This window comes from Aethalodelphis obliquidens, unplaced genomic scaffold, assembly GCF_003676395.1.
Source record: "Aethalodelphis obliquidens isolate GAN/ISIS:26980383/991018 unplaced genomic scaffold, ASM367639v1 scaffold3, whole genome shotgun sequence".
Classification (NCBI taxonomy): domain Eukaryota; kingdom Metazoa; phylum Chordata; class Mammalia; order Artiodactyla; family Delphinidae; genus Aethalodelphis; species Aethalodelphis obliquidens.
This window is the reverse complement of record NW_020837947.1, coordinates 17,804,314-17,818,521: the sequence shown is the minus strand read 5'-3', so window position 1 is coordinate 17,818,521 and position 14,208 is coordinate 17,804,314. Positions and strand designations below refer to the sequence as shown.

The 14,208-nt window shown below is 34.1% G+C and overlaps 1 protein-coding gene across 11 annotated transcripts in view; it reads left to right on the top strand.

Moving 5' to 3' along the window:
- STXBP5 (syntaxin binding protein 5) overlaps nt 1–14,208 on the top strand; it is a 166,625-nt gene that overhangs the window by 54,412 nt on the left and 98,005 nt on the right. For all 11 annotated transcript variants that reach the window (XR_003428195.1, XM_027083981.1, XM_027083954.1 and 8 more), the window contains 2 exons: nt 767–850; nt 8,433–8,556. Coding sequence is in view for 10 of the 11 variants with exons in the window: in XM_027083981.1 (XP_026939782.1) it covers nt 767–850; nt 8,433–8,556 (208 nt within the window). In the remaining variant the exon portion in view is untranslated. The remainder of the gene's footprint in view (nt 1–766; nt 851–8,432; nt 8,557–14,208) is intronic.

Sequence of the window (14,208 nt, the reverse complement as noted above, 5' to 3'; positions counted from 1 at the left end):
CTAGAGAAGAGATTTTTGTATCTTGAACCAAGAGAGAGACATTGGAGGTGGAGGAAAGTAAATTAGAGAGATATTAGAGTGTACTTTTTAAATTACTTGATGATTTTACCTGGTAGGGGAGAGACTAGAGTTAATGATGACTCCAAGGTTTTTGCCTGAGCGACTTAATGAATATTAAAAAAAAAAGAATGCTGAGAGAGACACTGCAATAGGGAATACCAGAAAAGGAAGGTAGGGAAGAAAATAATGAATTCACTTTGGACACATTTATTTTGAGGTTCTTGTGGAATAAATATGTGAACATGTGGCCACTGGAATTATAAGTCTGAATCTCATGAGAGAGGTCCAGGCTAGATATAATTTGGAACTAATCAATATATAGATGAGTAAATGAGATTGCCTGATAATGTGTTGAATTAGCAAAGTCTGTAAACTTTAAAGCACATGAAAATGTTAATTTTTATTGGTGACTTATATTAATTAATGAAAATATACCCTCTGGACTTCAAAATGGTACTGTTTCATTTTCAATAATCAGTTGTATGATATATGTTGAATCCCTAATGATCAAAGGCATATAAATATGCAATGCAGTATTCCCATATGTCATCCATGAGATTAGTAATTAGCAATGCAGATGTTTAATTATGTTATAATTTCATACCTTAAGCATATGAATGATGATAATTATCTTTATTATCAGCAAATAAATGTTTCATATGATTCATGTCATTCCTAGGTAATGTGGCATTTTCTTTTATTACAGCTTTTGATTGGCTTTGAATCTGGAACAGTAGTGTTATGGGACCTCAAATCAAAGAAAGCAGACTACAGATACACCTACGATGAGGTAATAACTTTATCTTTGCTAACCAAAAGCTGTTGTCATTTCTCTAGCTCAGAACGGCTTCTCTAAGAACTTAATTAGTGATTTTTTTAGGCAACCTTTTTAATTGCAATAACACACAGTTTTTGCATATATATGAAATAATATATTAAAATAGGTCAAAAGATAGAAAAAAAAACCTCTGCAACTCCTATCATTTGGCCATCCGGTTCCCTTACCTCATATCGCAATGTTAGTTTCTCATGTATTCTTCCAGAGATATTTTCTGCATTTACAAACAAATTAATAAAGTATGCTATTTTAAAATTTTATACAAGTGATAGTATGCTGTAAATATTTACAGTTTGCTTGCTTTAGGATCCAAATAAAGACTGTGATTGATCGATTTTGTCTTTTTTTGCCCTCAGACTTCCTATAAATTGGATGGTTTACTGAGGCATGATCATATTTAGTTTCATTTTTAGCAGGACTATTTCATAGATGATGCTGATGTTCTTCTACCAGGTTGAATATTAGTGTCTGTTTGTGATATTAGCAGCCAGTGATGTTCAAGACCTAGATCTATTAGTGCGTAGTTGTTGCAAAATAGGGAAGTTCTAATTTTATAATTCCTTCTCTATTTTGTGGGACACTTCAGTAAAGAGAAACTTCTTGTCTACTCTTTTGGTTATATAGTAGGACAGTTCAGATAGGAAAGGCAGGATAAATGCTTGATTCTTTCTTTTTATTTCAGTATTTACTCTAAAGGGGTTGTTCTCTAGTAATCTTAATGATGGGTAATTTGTTCTTGTTTTCTGTTTCACTATGTACTCAAAGATTTAAACATATTTCATATGCTTCAGTACACTGAAGTTATTATCCTTATTGATTTTCAAATTGTCCCATCTTTGGTCAGTGAATCTCTTCCAGTTGTTTCCCGAGTCCTCTGGTGATAATACTCTTAGATAGCTTCCTTGCTATCTGTTATAACAAAGTATACCTATTAATCTTGTATATTTCTGTCCCAAATTTATAGTATCTTTTTCCATGAAACTGGCTTCTTTCAGTGTGAAATGGTATCTAGTGACCCTAATTTGGGTACCAGGAGTGTTCACAATTTCCAATTCAGTGAATAGATCTAGGAACTGTGTAAGTGGTTTTGTTTGCTTGTTTTTGAGAAATATGACATGTGTTCATATCGATGCTTTCAGTTACTCAAGCAGACTACCTTGAGCAACTGTAGCAATACTTGGAATACTTTGTAAATGTCTGCGTATTATCTTTTAAGCTTGACTAAAAGAATTTCCTTTGCTTTCATAGCTGTATACTTTTTGTATTTAAAGCTTTTTAGTTAGTAAGTATTCTGTGGTTCACCAATCAAGATCTTGAAATTATTTTAAAACAATATTTTTAATAAAGAGTTCTTGTCATTTCTCTGGAAGATTTGGCCTGTAGAGCTGTTTCCTATGTCAAAATGAAAGCACATTTGAAAAACTGACTTTTTTTTGTTTTGCTTTTGTCATTTAAATAGTTATCTTGGCTTTAGCCACTATGGAGTCACAGGGAATTTACCATCTCACCTTAAATACACTGGAAAAATACATGAAAGAACAGTTTTTAGAAATTAGCAGGTAGTGTAGAACCGGGATTCCTTAGAGAGGGGAAACAAGGTGAGCCCTTCAATTGCCTTAGCTTATGACCTGGAGAGATCTTCCAGGTCTCAGCCCATGAAGGGGGAAGGGGGGAACCTAATTTAATAAGCCCAACAGTCTCCCTGAGTTGAGGAGGCAGAGTTGGGAAATTGGGGAAGATATCCATAGCTTATAAGACAAGGTAACAGAGAGTAGAGAACTGCCTAGAGATAGTTTTAAAAGTTCGCAAGGAGCCCTTCACCCTGCGTCTTCAGCTGAATACTGATTACTGCATGGGTGTGAGGCTTGGAAAAGATCCACTGGAAAGGAGTAGGTAGAACAATTCTCATAGCACACAGAGGACTGAGAGTAGTTCACATTCCCAGCAGAATGGAGAAAGCTTGTAGTAGACAGGGCATCAGGAAGAGTGCTCAGAAAGGTACTGCCTCAGTAGTGGGGCCAAACTAGCCCTGCATTACAGGCTGGCTCAGCTAGCCTAACAGAGCTTAAAAGCAAGCCTTAAAAAGTCTAAGCTGTTTCCAAGCAGTATTTTTAACTGCATCCCAGAAAAAAGGCTCAAAAATCTTTAAAAGAGTATAACAACCCCCATCATAAATTTCACAATGATTAGCATCCAGATAAAAATCTATGAGGCATGCAAAGAAGCAGGAAATATAATGCAAAAGGAGAATAAAATAGAGTCAATAGAAACAGACTCAGAAATGATACTGATGGTATAATTAGTAGACAAGGATAATAAAACAAATATTGAACAGACTCCATATGCTCTAAAAGGTAAATGAAAGCATGAAAATGTTGAGGAAAGACATGCAAGACTTCAAAAACACAAGTGTAATTTCTAGAGATGGAAAATGTCGAAGATGAAAAATTTTCTCTGGATGGGTTTACTAGAAGATTTGATATTGCAGAAGAAAAGCTTGATTAACTTGAAGACACATAGCAATAGAAATTACTCAATATGAAAGATGAGCAAAGAATGAGCAGAACATCAGTGAACTGTGGTACAGCTTCAAGAAGACTAATATATGTGTAGTAGGAGTCTCAGAAGGGAGCATGTGGACAGAAAACTAACTAACAGAACTAATGACCCAAAGTTTCCCAAATTTGATGAAGACTTTAAACCCTATAAACTTCTAGAATATACAGATATCTTAAAAGTTCAATGAACTCCAAGCAGAAGAAACATGAAGAAAACTACACAAAAGCATGTCATATTTCAGTTGCTTAAAAGTAGAACCTGGGCTTCCCTGGTAGCGCAGTGGTTGAGAGTCCGCCTGCCGATGCAGGGGACACGGGTTCGTGCCCCTGTCCGGTAGGATCCCACATGCCGTGGAGCGGCTGGGCCCGTGAGCCATGGCCGCTGAACCTGCGCATCCGGAGCCTGTGCTCCGCAACGGGAGAGGCCACAACGGTGAGAGGCCCGCCTACCGAAAAAAAAAAAAAAAAAAAAAAAAAGTCTGCATATAAGTGGACCTGCATGATTCAAACCCGTGTTGTTCAAGAGTCAACTACACAGTATACATATACTTACACTATACTTACATAGTATATACATTACTATACATAAAGTTTACTATACTATATACACATTATTGACATTTATGTTTACATATATATATATATACTTGGGTAGCACATATGTAGTATTACAAGTAATGGTATTAGACTATTAGGAAAAAAGAAATCTTTTATCAAGTTGTATTTGTACTTTAAACATTGCAGAAATAATGGGAAAAGTTGTGCATGTTTGTTGTATTTAAAAGTTCACATTTGGCTATTTCTTTTTGTAGGGTATTTTCTGTTACTTGTTTCTCTCTGTTATCCAAAATATTATGAGCTATTGGTCCCTGTAATTAGCTAGTATTTATTTTTGGAATGCTTAATAATTTAATATCTTAAAAATAAAAGGTACTCTTAAACAAAGATGTATATTGTTTTCTTTAGCAAAGTAGAAATATTAGTTCTCTTTATATAATATATATACTTATGTATATGTTACACATTTTTATATATGATAAGATTAGAATGTTTTTATTTATAAGTTCCAGATAACACTGTAAACCTCTCTTGTACTTCTTTTATCACTTTAAAAAAATATATTTAAGTAGCTTTGTGTATAGCTTCTTAACATTACTTATATTTTACAGAAATAATTTCATCTATTAAGGCGACTAAGAAGTTGCTTATTTTAACTTTTTTTAAACAAATAAATATATTTATTCATTTATGGCTGCTTTGGGTCTTCATTGCTGTGTGCGGGCTTTCTCTAGTTGCAATGAGCAGGGGCTATTCTTTGTTGTGGTGTGCGGGCTTCTCATTGCAGTGGCTTCTCTTGTTGCGGAACACAGGCTCTAGGTGTGCAGGCTTCAGTAGTTGTGGCATGCAGGCCCAGTAGTTGTGGCTCACAGACTCTAGAGTGCAGGCTCAGTAGTTGTGGTACATGGGCTTAGTTGCTTCACAGCGTGTGGGATCTTCCTGGACCAGGGATTGAACTCATGTCCCCTGCATTGGCAGGTGGATTCTTAACCACTGCACCATGGACTTCTGGGAAGTCCAAGAAATTGCTTATTCTAAGATTGAGTTTATGGAATGTCGTGTGTATGTTTTGGAATAAGTTTATTACTATTTTAAGATTTTATTTAGAATTTTGTTAGAGATACTTTGACCCTAAAACATTGTATTAAATATTGGCATTTAAAAATACAACTGAGGGACTTCCCTGGTGGCACAGTGGTTAAGAATCCTCCTGCCAATGCAGGGGACACGGGTTAGAGCCCTGGTCTGGGAAGATCCCACATGCTGCGGAGCAACTAAGCCCGTGTGCCACAACTACTGAGCCTGAGCTCTAGAGCCTGTGAGCCACAATTATTAAGCCCCACATGCCACAGCTACTGAAGCCCGTGTGCCTATAGCCCATGCTCCACAACAAAGAGAAGCCATCGCAATGAGAAGCCCATGCATCTCAACCAAGAGTAGCCCCCTGTTGCCGCAACTAGAGAGAAAGCCCATGTGCAGCAACAAAGACCCAACGCAGCCAAAAATAAAAATAAATAAATAAATTTATAAAATAAATAAATAAAAATACAGTTGATTGTCTTTGTCTATCATCATTTAAATTTTAAAATGTGATCCATAAACATTAAATTATTTTATTTAACTTAAATGTATAAGCATATGAGGAACCCAAATAAATGGACATTGAATGATGATACTAAATGATGACTTTGTATGTAAGTAAAACTCTTAACTTCCAGTTACATGGTTTTTGGGCTGCACTTGGCAGTTCAAGACATTCTAGTAGGATAGCTTTTAGATTCTGTTGACCATTAAGAACAAGAAGTGTATCAACTTGAATAAAAAAGAAGTAATTTAAAGAGAACGTAGGAGAGTGACTTTTTAAATTTTTTACAGACAAAATTTAAATAATATCAGAACAAAAAATTGAAGGGTAGCAAACTTTGGTCATATAAAAATATTTTTCATGAACATTGGGGTGCATGTATCTTTTCGAATTAATGTTTTTGTTTTTTTGGATATATACCCAGGAGTGGAATTGCTGGATCATATGGTAACTCTATTTTAGGCTTTTGAGAAACCTCCATACTGTTTTTCACAGTGGCTGCACCAATTTACATTCCCAATGACAGTGTATGAAGGTTCCCTTTTCTCCACATCCTCGCCAACATTTGTTATTTGTGTTCTTTTGATGATAGCCATTCTGACAGGTGTGAGGTGATATCTCATTGTAGTTTTGATTTGCGTTTCCTTGATGATTAACCATGTTGAGCATCTTTTCATGTGCCTGTTGGCCATCTCCATTTCCTCTATGGAAGAATGTCTATTGAGTTCTTCTGCCTATTTTGTAATCAGGTTGTTTGTTTCTTTGATGTTGAGTTGTATGAGCTGTTTAAATATGTGGGATATTAATCCCTTACCAGTCATATCATTTGCAGATATTTTTCTCGCGTTCAGTAGGTTGTCTTTTTATTTTGTGGATGGTTTCCTTTGCTGTAGAAAAACCTTAAGTTGAATTAGGTCCCATTTGTTTATTTTTGCTATTATTTCCTTTACTTTAGGAGACGGATCCAAACAAAATATTGCTGCAGTTTATGTTGAAGAGTATTATGACTATGTTTTCCTCGAGGAGTTTTATAGTATCCAGTCTTTCATTTAGATCTTTAATCCATTTTGAATTTATTTTTGTATATGGTGTTGGAGAATGTTCTAATTTCATTCTTTTATTGGGTTGGCCAAACCATACGTGTAGCTGTCCAGTTTTCCCAGCATCACTTACTGAAGAGACTGTCTTTTCTCCATTGTACATTCTTGCCTCCTTTTTCATAGATTAATCGACCATAAGTGCATGGATTTAATTCTAGGCTCTCTATCCAGTTTCATTGAGCTATGTGTCTGTTTTGTGCCAGTACCATACTGTTTTGATGACTGTAGCTTTGTAGTATAGTCTGAAGTCAGGGAATATGATTCCTCCAGCTCTGTTCTTCTTAAGATCATTTTGGCTATTCAAGGTCTTCTGTGTTTCCATATAAATTTTAAAATTATTTGTTCTAGTTCTATGAAAAATGCCATTGGTATTTTGATAAGGATTGCATTGAACCTGTAGATTGCCTTGGTAGTATGATCATTTTAACAATATTGATTCCTCCAATTCAAGAACACAGTATATCTTTTTATTTGTGTCATCTTCAATTTCTTTCATCAGCATCTTACAGTTTTCATAATACAGATGTTTTGCCTCCTTAGGTAGGTTTATTCATGGGTATTTTATTCTTTTTGATATAATGGTAAATGGGATTGTTTCCTTAGAAGATATATGCAGCCCAATGTTCATAGCAATTGCCAAGATATGGAAGCAACCAAAGTGCCCATAAAGAGATGAATGGATAAAGAAAATATGGTGTATATATACAATGGAATACTACTCAGCCATAAAAGAAGAATGGAATTTTGTCATTTGCAGCAACATGGATAGACTTTGAGGGCATTATGCTAAGTGAAATGAGTCAGACAGAGAAAGACAAATACTGTATGATATCACTTATATGTGGAATCTAAAAGATACAGCAAACTAGTGAATATAACAAATAAGAAGCAGACTCACAGATAATAGAGAACAAACTTCTGGTTACCAGTGGGGAGGTTGGGGAGGGGCAATCTAGGGGTCAGGGAGTGGGAGGCATAAACTGTTGGGTGTAAGATAGGCTGAAGGATGTATTGTATAACGTTGTACAACACAGGGAATATAGCCAATATCTTGTAATAACTGAATGGAAAGTAACCTTTAAAAATTTTATAAAAGTTTTAATTTTTTAAAAAAGATAAATAAATAAATTTTAAATAAATAAATTTAAAAGTTTAAAACTTAAAAAATATTTTTCAGATAGTTTTTAAGTGGCTCAGACATATAAAATAAATTTCAGATTTTAAAAGTCACCTTAATAATTACTGTGAGAAATGGGTAACCTGTCTTAAAGCTCAGTCTGAGGTATTTTTAATTGACCTTAATTCCAAATGTACATTTTTGTCTAAAAATTCTAAAATTTTAGTTAATTTCTAAAATTTGTTCTCATCTGTCAATGCAACTAGTTTTTCCAATGGAATATTGATTATAATTGCTTGGTAATTTATGTTTAGTTATTGTTTATTGTAAGAATACATTTTGTTTTCCTAAACTTGTCAATAATACATATATCACTATCATATTATCCTTACGTTCACTTAAGGAGTAAATAAAGTAAAAATCATTAAAATAGTGTCAGAACCAAATTAAATCTCATAATGACAGGAGGACTGAGTTATGGGAATTTAAGATTAACATTATTGACATTAGCTTGGGAAGTAAGAAAAAGTTTAAAATGAAAAATTAATTATGAATAACTTGGTGTTTAAATAAAATTTTGTTTTTAAAACTGGAATTCTTTACCCCTCTTCTATAGGCTATCCACTCTGTTGCTTGGCATCATGAAGGAAAACAATTTATTTGCAGTCATTCAGATGGCACTTTGACTATATGGAATGTGAGATCCCCTGCTAAGCCTGTACAGACGATAACTCCACATGGTAAGAATGTATCCCTTTTAAATACCACCTAAATTGTGATGCACAGTAAACTGTTTTGAGTTTGCATTTGGATTTGTTTGTTTGTTTTTGATGATAAGGATGGGTTTTCTTCATTCTGAATTTTAAATATTTATACATATAGAAATAATTTGTAACAACCAGGTAAATAAAATCTCAAATAACTATATTTGCGGTTGAAATTGCAAATATGAGCTTTGAGAAAATGAAGTTACATAATCTTCTGAGTATTCTTTTCTCCAGTAGTCCAAAAAGTAGATAATTTTGTGAGTGATATAGGACTTACTTTAAACTGTTGTCATCTTAAAGTTATCAATTGCAAGTTGCTAATGTATATATAATATGTACTGAAACACTTGGAACTCTAAGAAGGTAATTTTATACATTAAAGTATTGTTTTCAGAGTCCCCAAAATGACCCCAAGTTTGATTCACTAGGAAGACTCATAGGACTCAGCAAAAGGATGCAAAGCAAAATCAGTACAGGGAAAAGGCACATGGGGTGAAGTCTGGAGGGAGCCAGGTTGAAGCTTCCGACAGTCTTCTCCCAGTGGAGTCACACAGGACATGCTTAATTCCTCTAGCAATGAGTTATTACCACATGTGTGAAACGTTATCTACCAGCCAAGCTCACCTGAGCCCAGAAGTCCATAGTTTGTATTGATGTCAGTCCACAGGTACCCTCTGCTTTAGCATGTACCAAAATTTTAGATGCTCAGAAGGAAAGCAGAGATTGGTCATAAACCATATTGTTTGTATAGATAATATAGCATAGTGTGCCACCCTTATCAGTCTTGGAATGGTGGAAGCTGTCTTGAAAGCCAAGTTACCAGTTGCCAACCAAGAGAGCTAATCTTACAAGCTGACCTTTCTAGGGATAGCGGTCTCAAGCCTGCTTTGTTAACTTTTTTCTGTACAAGTAATATATACAGACCCTCCATGAAGGTTTTATTAGGGTGCTTATGAACATATTAGGAAGACCTTGTTTGAATTTTGGATGAGGCCTAGGAATTTGTATTTCTTTATTAATCTGCATTCTCCCAATTCTACCCTAAGAGGTTCTTAACCAGCAAATTTAGGGAAATAAAAAGGAACTGTTTTTTAAATTGGTAGCATACTAAAAGAGTACTTTTGTAGTTATTGCTAATGTTTCATTGTTTGCTTTAAAATATGAATGCCCACTTTTTAAAAAAAGATTGGTACATTCTGAATTATTACAATGTAGAAAATAAACAGTCAAATTAAAAACTTCTCTTTCTGTAGCAATATGCATTTTTAGACTTGTTTGTTTTCTGATAAAAATAATAATTCTTTTAGCCACATATTGTAATATATTTTACCACTGCTTTTTGGTAGCAGTCATCTTCTGGAAAAGCACTTATTTTAAATTTGCTACAGGTCTATTTATGTGTGCCTCCAGAAGATAGCCCTTTTGATAGTAGGTTCCAGTTTTCCCTAATATATTTTTGTTCTTCCTTCTGTTAGTGCCTAAGTCCCTAATCTTTGTGGTACTCCTGAGTATTCCCATACATTTTAGCATCTCCCAACCCCACTGGAACCTAGGAATTCAGAAAACCAAAACAGTAGATGAGTAGTTTCAAGACCTTTAATTTCAAATCCAGAAGGAAATAAAAATAATACTGAAGATGGTAGAAATATGTAATATTGGTTTTAAAGTTTTAAGTTTATCTAAATTTTTATCTGTTTTTGTAAGTCTAGTACAAAGAGGTTTTTTTCTTTCAGACCATTTGAGAGTAAGTTTTCAACATATTGCCCAATCATCCCAAAATATTTCAGTATTTGTTTCTTACAAAGACATTCTCCTATATCACCAAGTTTTGCCATTTATCAAAAGGGTCTATATGCAGGATAGATTTAGTTGTCATGTTTCTTTAGTCTCATTCAAACTGGAACTGTTCTTGAGCCTTTTCTTGACTTTCCTAACTGATAAATTTTGAACATTACAGGTCAGTTATTTTATAGAATGTGCCTCCATTTGGTTTTGTCTGATGTTTTTTCATGTTTAGATTCATGTTGTACATTTTCAGCAGGAATATCCCAAAAGGATTGATGTGTTCTTCTTGCAGCCTCAGGTGGAGCTTATGTTTGATTTGTCCTAGTGATGTCTCATACTCTGATCCCTTGATTAAGCTTCTGTCTACTAGGTCTCTCCATTATAACGTTATTTTTTCCTTTTGAAATTAATAAATGTTTTTGATTTTTTCTTGTAATCAATAAGTGTTTTGATTTGGAGGAAATATTTGAGACTCTGTAAACATACCGTTCCTCATCAAATTTTAACCCCCTGGTTTTAGCATCTGTTGTTGTTTCTTGGATGGATCACTTATTGGTTGCCAAATGGTGATTTTCTATTTAATCTTGATACTTTTTTATACTAAAATCTTAAGACCTTGAGAGCAGACTTTTAGAAGTAGCATAAATAGATTTCTACAGGGTTTGTAATATCTTAGCAAAAAAGGGTAACTAGTTAAAATTACTTTTTTCAAACAAGACAGAATATTTGATATAATATGTTTTTTTCAAAATTAGAATCCAAACAAAATGTAAAAGTACATTTTTTTCTGTGGCAGATGTTAGGAAGTTGGATGGCGTTTGTTGGCACAGTATAGCAGCCTAAAAATGTAGATCATCAGAAGTACTGTTTCTTTATAAAATATGAATTATTTTCAGCAACAGTAATGTGGTAGATACCTGCCAAAGTTAAATTTATGCTTATAGTTGAGTTCAGTGGCAAAGCTAAGTGCATTTTTATACATTAAAGCACAAAAATGTGTTTTTCATACAATAACAAGGTATCACATATTCCATATATACATATACCATATTTGTGGTATGCAGTTTTTGGTATACTAAATATCTGCTTTGATGGATTGAAATTTAGGGCTTTTTTTCATTACTATCTTGTGTTGTGGTCTCTTGTTCTTACTTTCTAATAGTTACGGTAAATCTTGGGTTTTTTTCATATCTAAACCATGTAAGGTAGTGGTTAAGTATATCTTATTCTTAAAAAAAATTAATAAGCTTGATAATTGATTAGAACTGATTGTACTTTTATTCATTCATTCAACAAATATTGGTTCTACTATGTGATAGGCACCATTCTACACCTTAGAACAAATAAGCAAAATGTAAGTGAAAGTACCTGGAAACTGACATGCTATATACATATGCGATTATAGTAAATATAAATTTGGATATCTTATTTACTTGGTAGGATAGGACCAAAAGATTTTTAGATTAGTTTTCCCCAAAATGTATTTCACGATACTAATTTTTCCTATGTTAATGAGTTATTTGGTGAAAAATATGTTATGATCAAAGAAGTTTTAGAAATGCTGAATTAAAGTTGAACATTTTCTTCACTACAAGACTTCTTAATCTTTAACGTACACTATGAATTTCTAAGAGGGAAGGTACGTATACACATGTATACATACATATATACGATTGACCCTTGAAAAGCGCAGCGTGTTGAGGTGCTCACTACTGCCTAGTAGAAAATCTGCATATGACCTAAAGTCAACCCTTGGTGTCTGTGGTTCTACATCTGTAGTAGTCTAGTATTTACTACTGAAAAAAATTTGCACATAAGTGGGCCCATGCACCTCAAACCCATGTTGTTCAAGGATCAACTGTATATTTATTATTTATGTTGGTTTATATATTAATTTATTATGTAGCTTTTCCCAAACTTATTTGACGTTAGCATCTTTTGTTCACAGAGCATCTTGTGGTTGTCTAGGGTTCCGTGGAATACACTTTGAGAAATGACAGCCTGGTGCTTGAATTATAATTTAATTATAAGAGAGTTCCCCAGATTTGGTAGCTATGTTCAGTTTACCCTCCGATGGCATCATTCATTGCTAAAGCTGTTTGTTAGTGGACTCTTATTCTGAGGGGCATAGCAGTTATCTAGATAATGATGATAAAATGGCCAAGAAAGGAGAATAATTTGAATTCATTTAAGGTAATTTTCTGATATAAAGTTGTATAATTTTATGCACATCAAGATGGTTGATAGTCATATTTTTTCAGAAAGTCTCTATTTGGGTATCTGAAATTACTCGACAGATGATTTTTGACCAAAACAAACAAAAAGTGATATCTCCCTTTAATCTAGTTTTTATGAATATCAAAGAACATTTCCCTGGCAGTCAGACAATCTGGAATGTAATTCTAGCTCTGCTGTCTGTGAAATACTTTGTAGAGATAATTACTGTTTTCTGGGACTTCGTTTCAGCGTATGTAAAATGAAAGGATTGAGCAAGGTGATTTTTAAGGTGTAAAGTTTTATGATTGTGTGGAAATTAAGCAGGATTTGTACCATCTATTGACTCTGCAAAGTCATTTCATCTTGGTGGGCTGTAAGTTCTGTATGTCTGTATGGTAAGCCTAGTGGGTAAGCCCTACTTCCCTCTCTCTCTCCTTTGGCTTGTTTCTCTCCTATGGCAGATAGGCTTTCATTTTTTTAGGAGGGAAGAACTTTGGTAGTCCTGGCATGGCTCAGGTACTTACCCTGAAGCAGTCATTATGGTTAAGTGATTTGCTGACCCAGGGCCCCAGAGGATCTCCCATGTAACCCTGGGTATGTGCGTGTGATGTGTTGCAGCGTGAGATTTTTCTGCTATTGTCATGTTCACCAAAGTCAGATTATTCTCAGAGGAAATGGAGATGGTAGATAGTCAAAATCAATAGGTATCCATTATAGGAAATGACATTTTAATATTTAGTTCGTGGAGCTTATTCATCAGTACAATCAATCCATTTATCAAAGAATAACCCAGGATTAGAGAACTTTTATTCTGTTAAACGTTGCTGAAGGAAAGATAAATTCAAACTTCACATAAGTAAAGCTAACTTAATGTAATATTTTAAGGATGTGACATATTAAAAATTTCTATTAATCTACTTTTAAGATTTACCTGAAGCATAATACATTCAATAAATAACAAATCCATACAGCAGTTCTTTAATGTAGTCCATTACAGAGTTTTCCCTAGTTTTTATATTTGAGTGTTATAAGATAGCAAAGAGCAGAGCAAGGTTATTTTAGTCAGAAGGTGCAAAGACATAATCAAAAGCAGAGTATTCTTGGAAAACTGTTAATAGTTTAATATGACCAATGTTTAAAATTCCTTTGGGCGAGTAGCAGGAAACTAAGACAGAACTGCATACAGAGGCAAAAATATACCTTGTAGTATGCTAAAGAGTTTGGACTTCATGATGGAGACCTAGGAAATGATTTTATAGTGAGAAACATAAAATTTATATTTGGAAATACTGCTTTGATGGTATTGCATCAGATGAGCTGGGAGCAGAAGAAGGAGGTCAATTAGGAAGCTGTTGTTAACAGTAAATAATGAAGATGTCAATTGTGACTGCTAATGAGAAGAAATGGACATACATAATGAAATTCTGGAATTAGAATCAATAGGACTCTGTTGATTGTGGCTGGGTAATTTTGGGGGATGGGAAGCAGGGCATAATAAGAGACAAGAAGAAATCACATGTGACATGGAGGTTTATGTGATTTATTAAGTCGAGTTTTATATTTAACCAGATCTTTTCAATGATTTATCAAAGTAGTTCACAGGTAGTTGAAAGAGTAAGCACA